The sequence below is a fragment of the Suillus discolor genome, assembly GCF_016758755.1.
Source record: "Suillus discolor strain FC423 chromosome Unknown F5147scaffold_21, whole genome shotgun sequence".
Lineage (NCBI taxonomy): Eukaryota > Fungi > Basidiomycota > Agaricomycetes > Boletales > Suillaceae > Suillus > Suillus discolor.
The window spans coordinates 531,510-553,655 of NW_024541268.1; the positions used below are offsets into that span (position 1 = coordinate 531,510).

At 41.4% G+C, this 22,146-nt stretch overlaps 4 protein-coding genes across 4 annotated transcripts; 1 reads left to right on the forward strand and 3 right to left on the reverse strand.

Annotated features, from left to right (window-relative positions):
* Positions 1 to 3,708: 3,708 nt before the first annotated feature.
* F5147DRAFT_575143 (uncharacterized protein) lies at positions 3,709 to 4,020 on the reverse strand (the record flags this gene model as incomplete). The annotated part of the gene is made up of 1 exon (XM_041431256.1): positions 3,709 to 4,020. A coding segment is annotated over one exon (312 nt), but the record flags the coding sequence as incomplete, so codon positions are not given.
* A 3,488-nt stretch (positions 4,021 to 7,508) lies between these two features.
* F5147DRAFT_797183 (uncharacterized protein) lies at positions 7,509 to 8,634 on the reverse strand (the record flags this gene model as incomplete). Its single annotated transcript, XM_041443193.1, has 2 exons — positions 7,509 to 7,784; positions 7,840 to 8,634. 2 exons carry the CDS (start codon positions 8,632 to 8,634, stop codon positions 7,509 to 7,511), a joined length of 1,071 nt encoding a protein of 356 aa, XP_041294070.1.
* A 9,448-nt stretch (positions 8,635 to 18,082) lies between these two features.
* F5147DRAFT_652003 (uncharacterized protein) lies at positions 18,083 to 18,925 on the forward strand (the record flags this gene model as incomplete). The annotated part of the gene is made up of 1 exon (XM_041433573.1): positions 18,083 to 18,925. One exon carries the CDS (start codon positions 18,083 to 18,085, stop codon positions 18,923 to 18,925), a length of 843 nt encoding a protein of 280 aa, XP_041294071.1.
* A 303-nt stretch (positions 18,926 to 19,228) lies between these two features.
* On the reverse strand, positions 19,229 to 21,194 carry F5147DRAFT_652004 (uncharacterized protein; the record flags this gene model as incomplete). Its single annotated transcript, XM_041433574.1, has 8 exons — positions 19,229 to 19,601; positions 19,658 to 19,785; positions 19,839 to 19,949; positions 20,137 to 20,560; positions 20,611 to 20,689; positions 20,822 to 20,977; positions 21,031 to 21,078; positions 21,134 to 21,194. 8 exons carry the CDS (start codon positions 21,192 to 21,194, stop codon positions 19,229 to 19,231), a joined length of 1,380 nt encoding a protein of 459 aa, XP_041294072.1.
* Positions 21,195 to 22,146: the final 952 nt, after the last annotated feature.

A 22,146-nucleotide genomic window follows, 5' to 3' on the forward strand; every position in this document is an offset into this window, starting at 1 on the left:
CAGTAATAGTGGCATTAGAAGTACCATGAAACAGATGGAGCAGAAGCGGAGGGATTGCATAGGTCGGAATGTTATTTTCTCGGATTAGTTTGCTTTCTATAAAACAATGAGAGGAACCACAATCTACAAGAGCCGGGAATGGAGAGATATTGGGAAAAGTAGAAATGGAAACATATGGTACTAGAGAGTTCGGATCGGAAAAGGAAATAGCATTGAGGCATAGCTCCATTGCAAGGGTTGAGTCAACACAACCCTCATCCCACGCGGAGTCAAGAGGGTTGTGGACTAATTTTTTGTCTCTTCCGAGACCTACGGTTTGGCTTCCGGAGTCACTGTGCTGGCACGACCTTTGGCTGCACAGGAAGTGGACTTTAGGCAGTCCCGGGCAGTATGACCGGGTCCGCCGCAGAAGAGGCAGAGCTTCTTTTCCATGCACCTCTGGCGCTCCTTGGAGGTGAGTTTACCATCTTTTCCGAGCTTGGACATCAAGTCCGGAAGTTTGGCGGAGGAGGAAGCCGAAGTGTTTCCGGATTTTCCGCCGGAGTATTCTTTCCGGTTGGAGGTGGAAGCTGACTGCTTAGCAGGAGGGGTGGATGCGGAGGGTTTGGTTTCGCGGGAGACTTCTCCCTTGCGTTCCCAGTATCGAGCGTCGATAGTCTGGGCGAGAGTTTTGTATTGGGAAAGAGTGGTGGGTTTTCCTTGACAACTGATTTCGTCTTTGATGCAAGCCGGAAGTCCATTGTAGAACTGACGGTGCAAAGCTCTGTCGCCCCAACCTCGGACTTGGGAAGCTAGCCGTTGGAACTCTACAACATACTTGTTGATGCGCTGTCTGTCGCGCATATAGAGCTGTTCCAGCTGCATTTCCGCATCTCTGACCGGGTCATGAGGTCCGAAGTTAGTTTGGAGTTCTAACATGAACTCGGAGTAGTCATCCATCCAGTCTGGACGATCTGTGAGATCATCCGAAAGGAGGTCCGGCTCAAACCATTCAAGAGCCATGCCCTTGAGGTATGACTGCATGAAGTTGACCTTGGTGCGGCTGGTGTGGAAAGACTGTGGCTTAGCTTGGAAGTTAAGCTCACATTGGACAAAGAACACCCGGAGCTTCCGGGGCTCAGTGCCATTGAAGGTGTCCAGTTCTTGGACTTTGATTTTAGAGTCGTCAGGGATGGCGGACTGGCGGTTGTTATGCACCAGGTTATTGATTGCCTGAGAAAGGCGGAGGAAGACCAGGTCTTGTGGACTGAGACCTTTGTTTTCATCGTCAGTCAGGTCTTCTGGAGGTTCATTGTCCGGTGTAGGACTCATAGTCCTTGTAGCCTCATAGAGGCTATTTTTGCAGTGTCCCTCAGGTTCTAGCGCAGCATGCGCTATCACTACCACGGCGCGCATCCCTCCTATCGTCGGCCGACGGCCGCGGCTCACACGCGCACTTCAGTTCGCATCCGCTTTTCGTCGGTTCCATCGCATGTCCTTCCCCCATCCTATCCATGTCCTCCGCTTGTCCATTGGTGTGTATTTTATCTCATTCGCATTAGACTGATTATATTCCCGAAGGTGATATCGTGTATGTTTCGTTACTTGCATTATAGACCCTTAATATGTATTACCGTTATCTTCTCGGTTCCGAACAGCGCTACGCACACTACCATATATACTTTAGACTTAGGAACTTTCATGTATCTCTTCTTTTCCCGCTATCGAAATTATCATCCGTTTGCATGCAACACTTAGACTCTAAGTCTAAAAACCTTTGGCCGACTACATCGCACGCTGTATTAACAGTCGCGCTATCATTCACACATCGCTCATTGCATCTATTGTCAGAACTCTCCTCCCCCTTTATTGTCGCATCACATCTCCTTCGCATATCCGCTAGATGTGCGTTCATATAAACCATCGGCTTTTCTCCGCATCTTCGTGCTCCGTCAAACTTTCGGCGGCTCGGTCGCACATCGTATCGCACCTTTGGCGGCTCGGTCGCATCGCGTCAAGCGCAATGTCGCACGCTCTTCCATTCTCAGTTACTCTTACCAGTTTCTAAGTTTCCCCTCCATATTTTACTTAGAGGAATCGTTCTCAGTAGCAATCCCCTTGGGCCAAAACTATACTCGTGTCCAGAGGTCTATTTGAGTTTTACCCCACTTCACCCTTTCTCCCCCTTTCACCCCTTCTCATCTAGCTATCATTCCTCACACACACCGGGTCACCTCCCCCATCATCCAGCGGATCTCTGCCCGGAGTATCTTTGTTTTCCGGTAGAAATCCGGCCGGTGTGCGAGTTGGGGTTTCTGGGTGTGGACAATTCATGAGTTGAGAGATGCTGGATGCAGCGCCCTGTGCACTAGCGCAACACTGTGAGAAGCTAGTGAATGCATCAACTATGGGAGTAGAGTCACATCGGGCGGTTACTAAGCCCGCCACGCAGAGGTTGGTCTGAGTGGTTGTCGGTGCCATGAATATAGTTGTAAGTATACTCGGTAAGGTGTGAGTTTGAATATACTGTTAAGAACGTGCTCAAGGGTCTAATCCAAAGGGCTTGGCTTCAGTTTGTGCACTGCGCCCCTTACCCGAGTACGTGCCCCTAACTTCCGAAGGCTGTTGAACAATGTCCGAAGGTTGTCGGACGAGTCCGGAGTCCGATGTCCGATGTGCGGGAATTCTGGCGGACGTTCAGGAACGAGGGATAAGACTAATCTGGTGTAGGTGAGGAATGTAGAATGATAGAAAGTGGGTGGTATGAGATATACTCAGATGGTCCTCTGTGCGCGAATCTAATGTCAGCCCAAGGGGATTGCTACTGAGAAGGTTCCTCTATATATAATAGTGGAGGGAAACACTGAACCGGGCTGTCGGATAAGCCTGGTGGGGCGCGCGACGATGAGTGAAGCGCAATAAGCGAAAGTGCTATGGAGTGCTACTGAGCGACAAGTGCGATGGCGCGCGCTGAGTGAGAGCGAAGCGCACGTGCAGGTGGTGGAGCGCAGCAACTCTTAAGTAAGTCGGGAAACAAGTAAGACGATGTTCGTGTATAAGAATATGCGGATTGGCGCTCATGTGAGTTCTGGCGCTTAGCGTCGGTCGGCGGATATGACAGAGATTTAGACTTAGAGTCCAATGATGTGCGGGAAGAAGAAGATATCATTATACATTGAGGCATGAGTATATATATTCTAAGTATCGTTAAGCGCTGTCAAGCGCTAAAGCGAGCCAGAAAGTGAAGCGAGTACATGATGATATGTAAGTAAGGGTCCGTGACGAAACATACGGAATATGTGCGCAAGTGCCGGAGATATGTCAGAATACATGAGAATTAAGATAGGAATACGCACTGACGAACCAAACGGACATGGAATGGATGGATGGAGGACGAGCAACGGAACCAAGGATACATACACCGATGCGCGACCGAAGCACCTGAATGCGCGAGCGGCCGACGAAGCGCCAAGTGCGCTGAAATGGGATATGGGTCGCACTGTGTTTGGAAGGTGTTTAGGGCGTTGTAGAATTAGCTCTCTATGAGGCCACAGAGATGTCAGTCTCTACACCAGACGATGTCCAAACTAGAAAAGAAACAGCGGAGGACTACCAGAGGTAGAGGTGGAGGTGAGAAGTCTATAGGAGTCGATCCTAAGACTAACGGAGGACGACGAGAGGAGAAACTGGGGTAGATACTGTGATAGGAATGTGCATTTTTGTGGTGCTTCATATCTGATAGGGGTGACATGATTGTACATGATGCTGTACATCTGAAAATAAGTAGGGCCAGGAGAACCTAAACTGAATTGTCTCCCATGTTGCAGCTTCTCCTCTATGTCCAAGTTCTTTATGTGCCTGATTCAGAATAGTTGCACACTTTTCCAGATCAAAGATTACCAATAGGGGTGGTCTAGCCTGCATTCTCTTATACATTCTTCCATTCTGTACAAAGAACTTGACAACTTTCTTCAGAAACCTTTTCTTTGCTGAAATACTTTTGAATGACGGTGTCTCTAGGGTAGTCAGAAATTTGTAAACATCCTTTAGGTTCTATTCCTGAAAACTGGTTCCCATAAATACTATAGGAAGAGATATTGCTTTTCGTTGTGGTGATACTGTGGCTTGGAAACAAGCTTGGAAAATTCCACTATATAGTGCCAACTTATCTAACCATAAATCATCCTGCAAGTCAATACTTTCTCTTTCTTCTAAACCTCTTCTTGATAATGCATCTGGTCCTTTGAATTTGGTGGCAGGTACATGAATGAGTGTGAAATCAAATAAAAGTATTCCTTGAATCCACCAATTAATGGCTGCATTTGATTGAAGGTCAGGCTTATTTAGCATCCCTTTGAAGTACTTGGCATCAACTTCTACATGGAGAACTTTCACACCTATGATATATAGATGGAAATGATGAAGTGCTCATCAATTTTAGATTCATTACATACATTTATATAGGGGTTGACATCAGGTACCAAATGAAACTTCTACCAAAAAATATGATTTCATACGTCAGAATTACACAGAAGCTAAAAACAAGAATGATCATGTGATATAAGTAGGACATTAAATCAGGACATTCAAAATTCAAACTCATCATATATATGTATGTATACAGAAAAAACATGAAAGTCACAACATTGTAACAAATGAAAAGGGAAAAATGAGAGTATTTATTCTGTCGTTGTCTGCAAGTGTGAAGTACCTGAAAAAGCAGAAAAGACCTACAGCCAATCACAAAAATACAATCTCTTCATACATGAAAAGGGACTTTGTTACAGTCATCTGCAACATCTACAGGAGCCCCTGCTCTGCTAGACTCCCAACATGGCGGAACACCACTAGAACTTAGAACGACAGCGGTCTGGACCACTGTGACACCGCCCCTGGCCTAGAAGGCCTTGTACCTGATCGTCTGAGGCTATACACCTCATGTACACCTAGACCGGCGCATGTTTGCTCATGTCACCTCATGAAGATCCGGAGCACCCTTGGCGCCTCATGCTTGATCAGAGGTTAAGCCTCATGTGTCTTATCTGATCCTCATGGTTGACCTCATGTACCGTTATCTCTGATACCAGAGATCCAGAGATACAGACTGAGCTTGAACCCTTGTATATTGACATATATAAGTAGACAGATTATTGTATTAGTTCTTTACTTTAATCTACTAGGTAGATCCCCAGAACTAGGTCTTTAGCTTGTCCAATCAACTCGCTTCCTTGAAAACCTTGACTGCACTTCTAAGTTGCTCCCTGCGCCTTAGCTGTATTCTCACTAGCCCTTCCCCTCGACAAGGCCTGTTGTCCTTACCAAGGAAGACGGAGAGACCTGTAGACTTATGTCTACCTGTAAGATACCCTCGACACACTTCGTGCGATGGCACATTCGTGCCAGTGTTGAGAAGACTTATCCTAGTCATAAAAGACTTAGCTGATGGGCAGAGCTGATGGAAAAATGTGGTGTGATTCACACTGGCCGGAATGCATTGGACTCCATCGACAACAATGAGGAGGATCTGTTCCTGTGAGTATTCTGGAGTGGAGGCATGACTTGCCTCAAGGAATGTGAAGGTTGTAAGTTGATGTGTCATAGTGATAGATGGCGCTGAGATGGGTAGTGTGGAAAGTGGCTTTCTCTAGCCCGAGCTCCTGAACCTACTATGAAGCCATGGTACCAGCGAGAAACTTTGCCAGGGCAGTAAGACATTGGATAGATAGTTTATCAAAGTGGCCATAAAAAGGGAGGAGTTCATAGGTTAGTTTGCAGTAGCAAAGGTCGAAGGGAGATGGTGCAAGCCAGTTGAAAAGGCCATTGTTGTCTAGTTCCTCAAGCACATCAGTTATCCAGGTAAAGATGAGAGACAGAATAAGCTGGGGGATAAACTTACAGGTCCATGTATCTGTTGTCTTCTGACTTGAGGTGTCTTATATAAAAGTAGTCAAAAGACAATGATACCACAATTACACTTTTGATAAGACTAGATGCTGCCAAACAACCTCAAGTTTGTGGTCTACAACTTTTCTTCTTTCATGGTAGATAACATGTCATTCATGGGAGGTTATCTGCTTATACAGCCCGGTGGTGTGATTCTACCTAGAATAGTAGATGTTCTACAAGAGAAATACAACTTTATCTGGTAAGACAGATAATGTAGACTTTGTAGAGGAATATCTAGCCTTTCCTATGGCTAGATGGAAAATGCTTGATACGAATAAGTTTCTCTAGTCTTTTTGTTGACTAGACAGATAAGTGAAGTGATGTGCATACTGTTGTGCAACTGGTTGAAATTGGTTGTAGCAGATATTGCTGGAATTTCCCCCACCTTAATGTGAAAGGACTTGTTGATGGGAAATAGAAAGATTTGTATAACCATGCGATACAAATCAAAGATGCTGGTTTGGACTCCCTTGAAGTAAAGTACAAAGAATGTATCCAAAATAATAGGATGATAGTGTATAACCAACCATGTGTTATACAACTAAAATAATACAATGGATACGTACAACTATGAGTTATACAACTAGAAATATGTATGCAGATAATCCAACAAAGGAATCTGCAGGCACAGATAAAATGGCTTGACTTGATACTCCTAGTCCTCTGAAACATATATCAGATGCACACTAGACAGTGTAGGTATAGTCAAGAAAAGAGTAAAATAATCTTAGAGCAAGTCTAGTTACTTGGTCTGCACTTTCTGGCTAACACAAGAGTGTCTGTCAGAGAAAGTGGAAGAATGTGAGGGGGGATTTCCTTCAGATATTTGACAGGAAAATGAATTCTTGTATTTTTGGGTGGAGATTGGCTTTCCTTTTACATGTGAGATGGGAGAAACTGTATAGTACCAAGAAATAAAATTGAAAAAAGAAATGACATCAGAATTGCATCATAAATGACCTCATTGCAGAGCAATGTGGAGCAAAAGTGGAGCCAAGTAAAGCTAGGTGGAGCAGAACATTCTAGCATCCAATGACATCACTATGATATCATGGGTGATATCAGAGAAATCAACAGAATAGGCCAGAACTATCTGTGGAGCCATATGACATCATACCCTGTAGGTACATTTTATGAGGCATCTGGGATGTCAATGAAATATATAGGTAAAGAAACAAAAGAAAAACATAGAGAAAATAAAGTAGGAATAATCATAAAACAAAACAAAACATGGACTTTTGTGATAGGGTTTTTGTAAGGTTTTAACTTTTCTCCTTGGTTATTTGTAGTCAAAGTAAATAAGCCAAAAGTTAGGTAATAACCTGAGCTTTTATGCGCCTATTACTTGGACTATGTCAATATATGATTTCTCCATCATATTTAACTTTTCTTCAAAACACTGTACTTTTGTGTGATTAGAATACACAAAGCTTTCTGTTGCACTTGAGTCTATACTCAGAGTATATTTTTGTGTAGTCTGAGGATAAGGCTAACAGACTATAAATATGTGGGATAATATGTCATATATGTGTTCTGCATGATTCCCATATCATGCAGGACACCATGATGTCTTCAGCAAGTTTCTAGATATGCACAAAGTGCATTTGGGCAATGCGCAGGTTAGGACAGTTAGCAATGGGAGTGGGCATGGTACTCTCCTCGTCATCAGCACAGGACAAGAAAAGCTTGCTCATGTCGATAAGCCTACCATTAGATGATTTATCGTCTGCACCATACTTATTGCATCTGTCACAACCGAACACTGTGGAGCTGTTTGTAAGGGCAATAAGCCAGGTCTTCACAACCAGGGCTTGGTGAAAGAGGGCATCTTCCAAAGAAGTGGAAGCATTGGCAGGTATCTGGGTGAGAGAGTTGTTAGGCAGTGGGCAGCAGATAGTATGTATGTAGACATACCTTAGGTGGTGTAGGGAGGGTGTGCTCACCTGATGCACTTTTCCTTCTATTTTCATAGTGGTCTGTTGTCAATACATCCTTCTCTTCTGTATCTCTCTCTAAAGTCTGGTGGGACAGGGTTTCATCGTGAAAGTTGGTAAAGTTGGAGGTGGTATGCTCTGGCATCTTGAGGTCATAAGTTAGCGGTGGGATTAACTCACCCAACGAGTTCTTGATGAGAGGTAGTAGTTGAATATCAGTGCATTCAGCAGATTCAGGAAATGAAATCTGCACCAGGTCCGATAATCTGGACATATGAAATATATTGTCAGGGGACATATAAGTGAAGTTGTTGAAGTCGACAGCAGGGAGGGGAACAGATGACTGGCGCATATGGTTCTTGATGTTTGCACTGTAAGTCTCCAAAAATGGGCCAGTTATAAGACATCGGGCAAAGGCAAGGGGAATTGGGGAGAAAATCTGCCTTACATCAATAGGAAATTCAAATGCAGGTATTAATATATTTCTGCATTGGGAAATTATATCTTGCACAGCAAAGTGCACATGTACTACTATATTTGGCATGAAGTCCACAATGTTCCTAGCCTTGCCTTGAAGATTAGCAAACTGAGATCCATTAAGAACTAAATAGTCTACCTCATGGTTTCCATTTACCAAATGAGTGTGCTGGATATTGGCAGTGTGCTGGAAGGCATGGTGCACTGAATTATTCATTAACTGCTTTACTGTAGGGCCAGCATAGTCAGTTATGGCTGGATTTGGCTGGAAGAGTGTGATAGAATGTATGGGGGGCATGATTGACTTGATTTCTGTGAGTTCCCCTATTTCTTGACTTGCTTTTATATTTTTATTATTATACCAACCCTTAAATTTTCCATAATAGATTGTATGGTATATTGACTTAATTCAATACTACTACTGTATACTGCTGAGTGAGGTTGACATGCTATATTTCCCTGCAAGTTATTCAAAACACTTGCACATTTTGGTGCCACTTCTAATACATCTGGTATGATGTAAGTACTATTTTTAGGTATCATTTGCTGCGAAGTATTGATAACAGAAATTTCTAGCTTTTCACACTGGTCTCCCAGTTCTTTTCATTTTTGGAAGGCACCACTAACACTTCAGATATCTAATCATTTATAGGACTATTTCCAAATTCTAGCCAAGTACCTGTAGGTCATTCATGTATAGATACTACATCATGTATTTGCCATGACTGTCCCAATAAAATATCAAATGAGACTGAGTCCCCTACATAAATTTTAGCTGTTTTAAGTATAGCACCAATATTAACAGGTATCTGAGATACAAGTCTTTTTAGGTGGCCTCTCCCACTGTTTGCATCATGTAATACTAGGGTCTTGTTCCAGTTGATCAGAAGTTTGATAAATTTCTCATATATATGTTCAGATACTATATTTAGCTGACTTCTGGTATCTATTACTGCTTTGAGACTATTCCTGTGGATTTTGATCACTAATTCTATTAATACTTCTTTTTCCCTTGCTTTGGAACTTCCCATAACTCAAAAACCTTCAGCCATTCTCTCATTCCCTTCACTCAGATTGTATACTAGGTGAGTGTCTTTTCTTACTATTGTTCTGGGCTTAATTGATTCAGCCAATAGGCCTGATAACTCCTTTGACATGTCTAATATTTCTCCCACAGTAAGTGCAACTAGTATATCTAGAAATTGGTTTAATACTGATTTGGCATCGGGTCCATCAGCAATTTCTGATCTTCAGATTCCTGATCGGGTATCAATCACATGATCTGTTGCCTTATGACTTAGGTCTTTTTACTTTGGTATATCTTTTCCTTTCTCTTGTGTCTTTCTCTCTGGTCCTCTGACTTTTGATTTTTGTAGCACCTCATCCTCCATGATGACATTGTTGTCCTACATGTCGTACCAGGCCCTTTTGGCAGCCACCTGCATTGAAGCCATTCTGTCCCTGAAAGTTACTCTCCCTCTAGTGTATCCTTTATTTTTTTTCTTTCTCTTTCTATATTTTCCATTGGTTTTGCAGGTAAGGTCTCTTCTTTCTTCCCTAGGGGATTCTTACTGATTCTAATACTCACTTAGGGTCAGCTAGCTTGAATTCCTGAGGCTCAGGAATTGGTACTCTGTTCAATGCTGAATGTTTGATCATCAGAGCTACAGGAGTCTTAGGGTTTGGCACTTGTGCAGGAGATACTTTTATTCCAGGTCCATATCCTCTTTCTCTCCTTAATTCATGATGCTAATACTGCTCTTTTTTGATTTCCTCTCATGTGTCTTGTCCTTTCAACAGATAGACACCATTGAATATTTCATTCCACTTCTGTGTTCTGTCCTTTGAGGTTCTGTATACCAGGTACATTTTTAATTCTTCTTCCTCACTCTCTTCATCATTAACATATCCCAATGCTAAACAGTATTCCCACTCATCTGTTTCACTTGTCAGATCACCTTCACTCTCCCATGATGTTATAAAGTGCATTTGTACTACTGTTTCCAATTTTCATACATCAGAAAACCTAGATTTTTCCTGATTTATCTGTAGGACCTGATACAAGGACATTCAGTACCACAAATATAAGAATAATACTTGAATCAATTATCATATTTTTAAGATAAATTTTAAAAACTATATCTTTAACTCTTACTTATGAATTGGACCATTATAAATCAGCTCTACTATCTGCTGGATCTCATATTAATTATTAAAGAAGATGTTTCTATTAAAATATAGGCTATCTTTAGACCTTAACAGGCATATTTTATCCTTGTAACTAATAGCACATTTTATTGAAAAAGTATGTAAGTGAAAGACACTGAAAAAAAAATATCACTTACTATAGTAGCTGTTGCTATTCACCTAGGTATGAGCATTATATTATGGTAATCTATAACTTTATTATATTACTCCAAAGTGGAAACTTTGAGTTATTGCAAAAGTTTTCAGCTGATAATTAGCTTAGTTTATATATTCTTCTTTATATATTCTTTTATACTAATGATCTTTGCTAATATAAGCATTTCAGAAACTATCTAGGCATTATTCTGGTGAACTTAGCAATATTAAGAGAATTAGTTTTACTGCCACAACAGTTTCATAGATCTTCTTCTACTAATACAAGTTGATAACTTATTACCATAATTGAATTTTCTCATTATTCATAATGGAAACTTTATAAACTTATATTAATGCTTGATTTATCAAATGAATGCAAAACCTTATTACTTCATATATTGTTTAAGCTAACTAGAGCTTAAGGCTCATAACTCATACAGTAAAGGAAGCTAGTATACATGAAGCTAGTATAAGATGCTATAAAATAAGATAGATAAAATATATATTTTAGTAGAGTTATGTTGACCTCTAAGACAAGTTTCATGCTTCTTCCAAAGTGAAAAGAGTAATGGTCTTTCAAGACCTATATATACTTGTTGAGGTACAAGGTCTCTGTAAGATAATTTAAAAATATTTGATTCATTCAATCTGCTCTATCTGCAAAGGTTTAGAAATTACAGAGAAGAAATCAAAGATAGTAGCTTCATTCTGAAGGAGATGGATAAGTATGATTATGATGCAGACTGTATAATATATTAGCAATAATAGATCAGATAGTAGACAGAACAAAGTTATACTATGATTTAGTGTAATAGATCATGAAATCTATGTCATCCATGTAGATTATAGTAGAATATTATAGATATTTTTACAATAGGTTATGTCATATAGTTCTTTTAGATAATACTCCTGTTTTATCTTTATTTCTTAGAAAGATACTATGACAGTAATATCAGTAATAAAACAATATAAACTTTTTTTCCATCTTAACCTACATACTCTAGCATCTAGTTATTGACTATAAGTTCATACATCTGCCTAAACATATATCACTATTGATCAAATGTTGGATCTATCCATATTTGGGGTAAAAGCTATGGTACATATCATCATTTTTAATTTCTTTTTGTATCAAAGGTTAAGATTATAAGCTTGGTATTTCTAGCCTCCTACAGCTTGCTGTAATAGACTATACTTGTATTAAAATACAAAGCATTCTGCTTCTACTTGTAAGTAGAAGAATATAAGCATGTATTTTTCATTGTCTAGATATTATTTCAAAGTACAAACCAGCCAACTTAAAGACTACTTTGCTGCAATAGTGTTAAGACCGTGCACAAAGGGTAGGACTGATTCCGAAGGGCTTGGTTTCAGCTCGTGCACTGCGCCCCTTACCCGAGTATGTGCCCTTAATTGCAGATGACATCCGGAGGAAGTCCAAGGAAGTCCATAGGACTTCCGAAGGAGCGCGGGAAAGTCCGGATCTGGATGAGTGCGAGAAACTTCCGGAGAGGTGCGGGAAAGTTCTGGAGGAACTTCTGGAAATTACTATGAGGTTTCGTCCTGGTACAGATATGTGTAATGGCTACTCAGGATGAATCCTGAGTAGAATGGAGACAGAGGAAAGGCTGCAGGGACAAAGTCCGAAGCAGAATAGGTCCGGAGAGGTGCAGGAAAGTTCCGGAGGAACTTCCAGAAACTCAGAGGAGTGTAGGATCAGAGGAGCAGAGGAGTGGAGGAGCGGAGCTCCGGCCTAGGGAATTCCTCCCTAGGCTTGAGATGGATATTGACTAAGTCGGAGGACTAGAACTAGTATGAGGACTTAGTGTGAGATCTAGTGCGAGGACTAATATGTGTAATATTCAGACTAAGGAAATACAGGAGTTTCTACAGGGTTTATATACTATGGAGGACATAACGGAGAATCAGTCAGCGCAGTCCAAAGCTATGCGAGGCTGTGGATGGAGCGTATAGAAAAGTCAAACACTAGTCTATTGGAAAATAGTAAATGAAGACGGAAATGAGAACATAGGAAAATAAAGGCGGAAATGAACTGAGGTACGGAAAATGAATATAGTCTAACTCAAGAAGGAACATACAAAGGGAAAAGGCACGGAAGATAGACGCGGGTCGGATCCAGATGTCCGGATGTCCGGAGATGTTCAGATGTCCGGAGACAGGTGATTACCATAAGGGGATGAGCACTGATTTAAGATTTGGGTTTGGATATGAAGCATAGGTCAGATCTGGAGATCCTGGCAAATGGATATCAGATTGAGTGTCCGGGTTTCGGATCTGGATGTGTGGATATGCAAAGGTACAGGGATCCGGGTGTACAGGCATCTTGACAGATAAAGGACATGGACAGGGGGTCCAGAGGTCCGGATGAGGCGTGGGAACATTGTCAGATGTAGGTCCGGAATACGGGATATGACAAATAGGGTGGACAGAAATAATATAGATTCCAATCTCCGAATGGTTTGCTAATAATCTAATCTTAGTAAGATCCTTGACCTTAATGCCTAATGACTTAATGAAGGGCTTTAGATATTAAGGAGATATGGTATCAGTTAAGAGAGTGATTTGTGTCATTATCTTACTAAATTGCTTTGTCAAAACTTTCTATTTTCTATCATAATTGCGATGAAAATATCATGAGATTCATTCACACTTCATTAAACCTTGATCTAAGAAGGGACACCAGTACACTATCAAATATTAATAAGCAGCTATAAAGGGCAATATCAGCATTTGTATATAGTCAATCTCCTGAATGAACAATATTTAACCTGACTACAAGAAATCTGAGCATTATCTGATGTCTTTGGAGCAAGAGTAATTGTGACATCATGGTCTAACAGCAATAATTTGGGCATACTGCTCTTTAAGCAATATAATAAAATGTAATATTATTATTACACTTTCATCTGATACAGAGAGAACCATCTAAGATATATTTTCTTCCTCCTATCTTCATAATAACTATGAGTTCATTTTATTATAACTGCAATTACTACCATTCATACCAAGCCAGACCAGGGCACTTGTGTGTCGAAATGTGAATGAACATACATACATATGTGCCACAGCTATTGTACTCCTATCTCATTTGGCTCAATTGTGTGCTTAGACAATTCAACCTCCTGTTACTAGTACTATGTTGGGCAGATTTTAAAGGTAGTGGCTCACTATAAAAATGTTCTTATCATCAACATCACCACGACACTAGTGACCCATACATTCCGCCACCAATGGCATTTGCCTTACCCTGCCTACTGGCATCATTTCCCTTCCCAAACATCTTTGCTTTGTATGCTGGTGCAAGAAGTGTATCAAGAATCTCACAACATTCAAGACCACAGATTCAGACATGCTAATGCAGTCTCTTAAGGAACTGAATGAGTTGTTTAAGGGAAGTGAGAGTTTTGAGAACAGCACAGATGATCTTAGAGGTGACATTCATCCTCAACAATGACTCAGACTAAATCTCATGCATGTCAGGTGACTGTGAAAAATAGTTCTTGTATGGGTTACCCTGTGGGAACTTCCTTAAAAACCCTAAATATAAAGTGTCATATCATGTCTACGTTCAATAAAGTAATATCAGAACAGAGTACAGAAATCATAAACTTTTCTTTACATTATATAATTAGCTAGTCACATAACTTTTGCCACATGACTCTAGTATTTAGCCTTGAAGGTCAGCTGACTTATGATTCACACCAAGTCATGACAAAGCAACCTCTTAAGATGACCAAAAGACTGATGACACAAATTATAATACAAACGACTCATACAAATAGTTATTGGTACAGTCTGACTAAGTGTTACGCACTCAAATAGATCTGTTATATGGAGCCCTAAGAGGGGTGTCGTCCGCTAACGTTCATGATGTAACCGGAAGGATCCTGGTATAGCAAGTGAGACTGGCGACGACGAGTCGGCAGTGATCACAGTACGTGCGTGTCACGTGACTTCTAAGATGGATGTCTATGAAGTCGCTCAAAGTAAGGACAGTCTTGTCCGAACGATGAGGTCGATCGAGGTAGACTTAGTCACGAGGAGCGGCTAAGAAAAGATACTAGAGACTGAAGCTGAGGGGGCTTCAGAGAGAAGTATGTTCCAGGGAAGATTGAGTAGATTCAAGTTAGAGAATCTAGTACAGGGTGACCGACTACTTATACTAAGTGGAGAGGGTTAAGGGCAAGGCTACCGCACAGTAGGTAAGGGTAAAGGGGAAACGAGAATGGTATAGGTGCGTTGGCAACAGAGCCGGATTAGTGATGGATGGTCGAATGTGGAATGAGACTGAGAAACGTTGGAACGGACCAACGGTAAGAATACAATGTGCAGGAATCCGCAGTCAGAAGGGAACAGAAAGGGAAAGCCACATTGGTGGCATGAGTCAGACCGAGTCATAGGTGCAGGACCACATTGGTGGTCGAATTATAGGGAGGAGCGTGCGTGCACGTGCATAGAGGCGGACTATGCGAGGGATGGGAACGGTCCCGAGGATCTGGTCAATGGAAAGTTGGTAAAGGAGGGTGAGCTGGTAGAGGGTGAGGGCTGAGGATGAGGGGAAAATGATAGGGGGGCCACGTGACCAATGTTACTTGTAACACTAAGCCTATTTCCCTTAGAATGCCTACTTTTTGCCCATAAAAATAGAAGCCCAGAGGGAACTTTTACCCCCACAAAAGTAAAATTGAGTGTGAAGTATGATCAGTGTCAATAACAGTGACAAGAGCTGTTAAGCAACTACCTGAGAGGTCATTATGAGCAACATCCAGCAATGCCCTTAGCTTATCACCAACAACTGTGAATACCTTGAGCTCACTGTGCTCAACAGTGAGCTATTTTTTTTTTCTTCTCTCTTTTTTTTTTCTCTCTTTCATTTTTCTCTTTTTCTTTTCAGGTTCATTCAAGTCTTAGTGTTCTTGTTCTGAATTTATTTCAGGATCTTTGTGTTGTTTTTATGTCCATCTAAGCAAAGGCTTAGTGGAAAGACTTTAGATGTTGATAGTGACACTTGACCTCACTCATCTGAGTAGTGATACTAAGCTAGGGTCTTCTTTGCCTGCTAGACTTTAGTTATTGAATAGGGGACTTGGTACTAAAAGCCAAGGACATCTGTTCTTGATTCTGTTTAATACTCATCATAAGTTTCTTGGCAGCAGGTTCAATAGTGAGCTAAGAGTTCTACTGAGCATTGATTAGTCCTGACCTTTGATTCTACCTGTTTGTGCTGAGGGGGTGATTGTTATAACTTCACATGACTTTCTGTAGTAAATTTATTATAAAAACATTATTACTAAAGAAAGAGTTTCTCTTATCATTCTGTTCTTTTTTTCATCAGCACTATACTGTTGGACTGACTAGTTTTTTTTTCAACCTTCTGTTATCAGTTTTATAAATTATTGCCATACTGTTGGTTTTTTTTCCAATGCATACTGTTGGATCGACTGGTGTTGTTACTGACCTTATAGAAGTGCTTTTGTCTGAACATAGCTTGGGGAAGTGTAAACAGCCACTCATGAACAACCACATTATCAGTCATTGGTATTTGTCTGAATCGCTGACCATGGAGATATTTGTTTTTATAGGTGTTTATCTATAGATCATCTATCTAAGAAGATATTACTGGAGTCCACCACAAGGGTGGTATTTTTCAAAATTTAGCCAAACCAAGCATATTCAGACTAGCCTTGTCATCATATTGACTCATACTTTCATATCATCACTTATCATATATTGTTACCATGAGTACCCAACCAACAAACCTAGCACCTGTTTTGTCCTAATGGTAAAAGTATAATAAGAGGATCACTAGGGTACTTTGCCAACCTAGGAAGATAAAATTAGATTGCTTCTCATAAAATACTAGGTTTGAAGAAGGATCCAAAAATACCAAGCATTCCTAGTGTTCAGCACAAAAAGAGATACTTTTAGAAAAGAACTGTCTATGACTGAAGTTATTATATTTGTATAATAGAGATTTAAAATAAGCTAGCAGTGAGGTCTGCAATTCTACACCTTTGTAACAAATATGAATAATTGAATTAATATTAAATACACTAAAGTCCAAATAGTAATTTAAAAACAATTAAGAACCTTATGCAACAAGCCTAGCCTCTTACATAGGATGGGAGATAGACTAAACTACAAATTTGAATGTTGTAAAGAGCTACAGAGAAGTTGAGATCTAAGATTAATTGGACTTTGAAAAAAAATGTTAATATTCTAAGATTTCAATGATATCATGGATATGAGAACAAAAGTTTGAAATCCAGAAACATAGTGAGTTCTAAAATAGAAGACAATAACTCAAAGAAAAGATAGAGAGGTAGCTCAGTAATAGAGGGCTAGATAATCTCTCATATGTTCCTTATCACTCTCTCTATATAATTGATATAATATAAATTACATATCATGCATGACACCAGTCTACTACATTATATTGCTGACTACTGTATTTTTGTCATTGCCAAAAATACTCTATTCTAGATGCCAAAATATTCATACACTTTGATAAACCTCTTAGCAGTAAAGACATCTTGCATGTTTTTCAAGCTTACACCACTAAGTACATCCATATGCCTATTGGCTTGATGATGTGACAACAGATGATGAAGGCCCTTATGTATCACATAGTAAATATTAACATTCATGATAATGAAGAATAGGGGGAGGATGCCTTTGATAAAATTTTGGACACACTACTGGCACTGGCAGATAATACTATGGACTGACCTAGAATGACCTTCCTTTGTTTCATGAAAATATGTTCAATTTATTTCAGATATTGAAAAAAAATTGAAGGTGGCTGGATCAACTGAGTACCAACCTCTCATCCTAAAATATCCTATATAGACATCTATAAGATAATGTCTATCACTCTCAGAAACCTCAAATAGGCAGCATTATAGTAGATCAGTACTATTAAAGAAATCTTTGCCTATGATAACAAGATTAATCACACTCATCGGGTGCTTCTTCTTACTCAAGGCTCTAGCATTCAAGCCACCCAGTTCCTTGTTCAAGATATCAATCTTCCATACCAGTTATTATTTGATCAAGTGATACAAAATGCTTGCTTTAAGAAATTGCTATGCTTTATGTATCATTCTCAAACAGTTGATGATTCCTACTCTTGTCTAGTATTCATTGCCTTACAGTATGTCATATCCTGCATTCTGAACCTACATCTAACAATGTTCCCACACCTCATCTGGACCTCTGGACCCCCTGTCCATATCTCTACACCTCCAGTTCCCACATCTCAGTAGGATCAGTCTCCGTTTCCTATCATATCTCCAGAACCCCTATCTCCAGATTTTCAGATTTTTGGAAATCATCTGTACCTATCTCTGGACCTATTCCCACACTTTGTACATATCTGTAAAATGACCCTAACCTTAACTAATTTTGGCATTTTGGACGTGGAAGATGGAGAGCTTCTAGCCATTCATCAAGTGTTCGGTCATTCTCAAGTGGTTGGTGAGGCACACTACTCTCTGCAGACTACCAATGCGCTTACTCAAATATCCCACACTGCGGTGATGTCGATACAAAGGGTCAGCAAGCATTGGCACACTACAATTGGCCAACACGAGAACTGTACCAAACTAGAAAGTCAGCAATCAACAGGTGACACTCATGCGCAATTATATGACCGCCTTCTGGGACCTCTCAAAACCACTGTCTATAATGCTGCGCACCAGGCCATCATGTCAATGGGTGTTGAAATCATAGACAAACTCAGAAACGTTGCAACTGGAATGGGCAACGGCATTCTCAGAGAGCTCCAGGACATGTTTGGCCATTATGTCGGCGTCAACCATGCTGCTTCCATTGGTGTATCTAAAATGATATCATCGCCCCACCTCGCTGTTGACCCCAAACTCTTAGACACTTTATGGCCACTTTTTCTCAGAAATCCCAACCCTTCATTCACCTCTTCATACCAGGCAGAGCCCATGCAGAGCTGCTTAACCAATGAGCATGTTCTATGTGTCATGCCCACTGGCAGTGGCAAGAGTCTAGCATTTTTTGCAGCTCCCTTGATTCACCCTCGCGCACTCTTCATAGTCATAACACCCCTCGTGGCATTGACAGAGGATATGGCACAATGGTTGGCCACTACACATATTGAGGGAGGCCAGTATCCCCACATCCAGAACATCTTAACGGCTCAGATCATGATTGTATCTGCACATCAGGCAGGGACAGATGACTTCTTTTGTTGAGCGCAATCTGTCAAACAAAGGCTCATGCATGTCTTCATCGACGAAGCCCATCACATTTTCACCTTGGATGACTACCACAACTGTTTCAAACTGTTTCATCTCATCACCACCTTGACTAAACCCATAACATTCCTCACAGCCACAATGTCCCCTATCTCTTTATCCAGATTGTGCTCACAGATGCAGATTCCACCATCGCTCATATGCATCATCCGAGCCCCTCTTCACCAAAGTAACATCAGCTATTCTATTATCTCGGTATCCACCACACAGCTCAAGGAAAAGGTTGTCGAAACTCATCGCTCAATTGTCCTCCAGGAGAAAGATAGGGGCATCATATATTGCACCACCATCGCACTCATTAAGGAACTGTCTGAACTCCTCGACATTCCATACTACATGAGCAGACTCAATGACTAGCTCGATGACTCTACCAATACAGAGGAGAAGAACAGGAGGTTTAACGCCTGGTGCAATGGCGATACACCTTCCCAAAGATGGATGATCGCAACCTTGTGCTTTGGTGAGGGGATTGATTTTCCAGGAGTTCACTACATCATCCACATAGAAGTGAATAACATGCTCCATTTCCTCCAAGAGACTGGGTGCCTTGGCTGAGATGGCCACCCTTCTTCTTCTGTTCTTATTTACAGCAAACTTCCATTCTATCAGGAACCTGAGGGTGACAAGCACCTCAGTGTTCTTCCAATGAGGGAATTCATGAAGACGCACAACCCTAGAAAATGCTTTGTCACTGCACGTTTGAGTTTCCAGAGTAAAGTATCGGAGCATCTGGGCAAATCCACAAGATCATGCAACTCTTTCGACTGATAGGGCCGGATATGTTCCATAGCACCTATCTGCAAAAAAAAAGGTACCACTGCTACTTCATTAGTTTGTGAGGCGGCAATACCTGCTTGGTGCCTGGAAAGTAATGAAGCCAACAAGCTACTGGCTGGGCCAATCTCTTCACGCTGTGTTGGCGGCAGTAGGTTGCCACTGGAGTATGGCTGAGGTCACCGGACTGCGAACCAGGTGCATGTGTGAGAATCATGGCAAAACGACTGGATTTGGCATTTCATGAAACAATCTCAGATAGGAATTGGGTGCTTGGTCCCTGGCATCTTCTTTTCGAAGTGTCAGCACCAGTGTTCCTCCAGAGACCCAGGACCACAGTCTTCAGGAATAGCAAAATCACATCTCGGACAAACAAGTCTGGGGATGGGAGGGTGAATGTGAAGGATTGGACCATGTTGGTTAGGCAACAGGCAAAGGTCACGCAACTCTCCACAGGTAGCCACAATATCCGGGTAGTCCAGGAGGATGTCCTTCAAGAACTGGATTTGAAGGGTGCTGGGTTTTCTCGAGATTTTGCAAAATGTTATCTGATGCGGTCCGCAAGGGGTAGACTCTGCTAGTTTTTTAGAAGTGTAGCAGTGTCTCATCAATCTCTCAAGTGGCACAGCATAGCTGCATGGAACACCGTTATGCAGTGATTTGCACACAATCACCCCGTAGTCTCGGAGGTAACTACAGTTCACGGATTCAAGCAGACAATTGAACTCCAGCTCATTAGTTGCAGGTGATGCTGCATCATCATTGTCCAGAGTAAGTGATACCGTGCAATATGAATGGCTGTGTAGGACCAATTAGCATGACGCCATAGCTGAGGCCAATGAACTCACAATCCCTGCAAGCCAGACCATACCCACTTTCTCTTTGGATCAGATAGCAGATCAATATTAAAAGTCTTGAGCCATATGGCTGATATGGGGGGTATAGTAGCCAACTCGGGAAATCGGAATGCAATGTGGGGGTAAGAGGGTGATGGTCTGTCGATATTCCAATTACATGGGTAGGCCTAAGCGGAAGGGGTAGTAGCTTGGAAGAGTATACCAGATCCGCCAAATGCCGAACTGGTGTGATCCAACAGAGAAACATCAGTTGCTGCTCCAGAAAAGTCTTTAGAGCCATCTTGGTTCCCATATGATCCTGCTTTTGTCAACAGAGGCAGAGCGCAATTAGAGCTCATATTAGACGCTTCCAGATGATCTAAAGGACCAACAGCTACAGATTTATGACCATCAGGTGCTGAAGAGTCTTACCGTCATGGCCCAAATTAGAGGAAGTGCCAGCATGACCTTCCAAAAGGTCTGTTTCAGCTGGGTCAGCTCTAGTATGATACAAGGATTGAGTGTGGTCACCCACCATCAAGTGCAGCTTGCACGTCTTCATCCTTCTCTGCTTCAATCTCAATTTGCTTAGCCATAAGAGCTCACAAGTCTTCTTCTTCGTCCTCGGCCGAATCCGAATCCACCTCTGTAAAATTGTTGGTACTTGGACTAGCTTTTCAGGATCTAATCATGTTGAATATCAAAAATAAGACTATCATATCTTTGACTCACTTTCATGGTTAACATGATACAGCACTCTTCTGACAGCACTTTCCAAGGCTGACCTGGTAGCATCATCAAAATTAGTCTCCTCTTTGTTTATGCTATATGCCAAAGAATGATTGAGATAGCAGCTGAGGGAGCAAAATTACATATGTACATGAAGATATTATTGTTATTTTGACCAGCATCAACTGGTATTCCGAACAACGGGACATCCCATCACATGTCACCCTCCCCTCATCTGCACAAGCTGCCTTTCTCCATCAAATTGGTTGCAGCTGACATCAATACCAAATATGCCATGGGATTGAGAGAACTGAGAGTGCTGAAGCATATCCTGGACACCATAAAGACAATTGGATGCATATACTGCTGGGTCAGTGGTGAACATTGAGTGGGCCCATACTCTCATCCCGAAGTCACTCCTTCGCTCCATAGTAAGGTCATATTGCTTCTCCCACCCACCAAACGTGAAGACACCACATACTGGGTATACTGTTACAAGTGCTGGGTACCCTTTCGAGAACCTTGCATGCACCCTTCTCTACATTCAGGATCTCTGAGCAATCACCTGTTATGCCCTTATGGCACTCAATTCCCATTCATCCTCCTAACAGTCATAGCAGTTATTCGCGAGAGCAAGGTTATCATTGATGGCCAACCCACAAACCCCTATCTACAAAAGATAGCAATGAGACTTGCTGTTGATCCCACTCACTTTGCCTCCATTAGATCATTACAAGTGTGGATCAAGCACAAACCCAAGGACGCAGACGAGATTCCACAATGTCACTCTTTCGTGATCGCATTTTACAGAGAATTTCG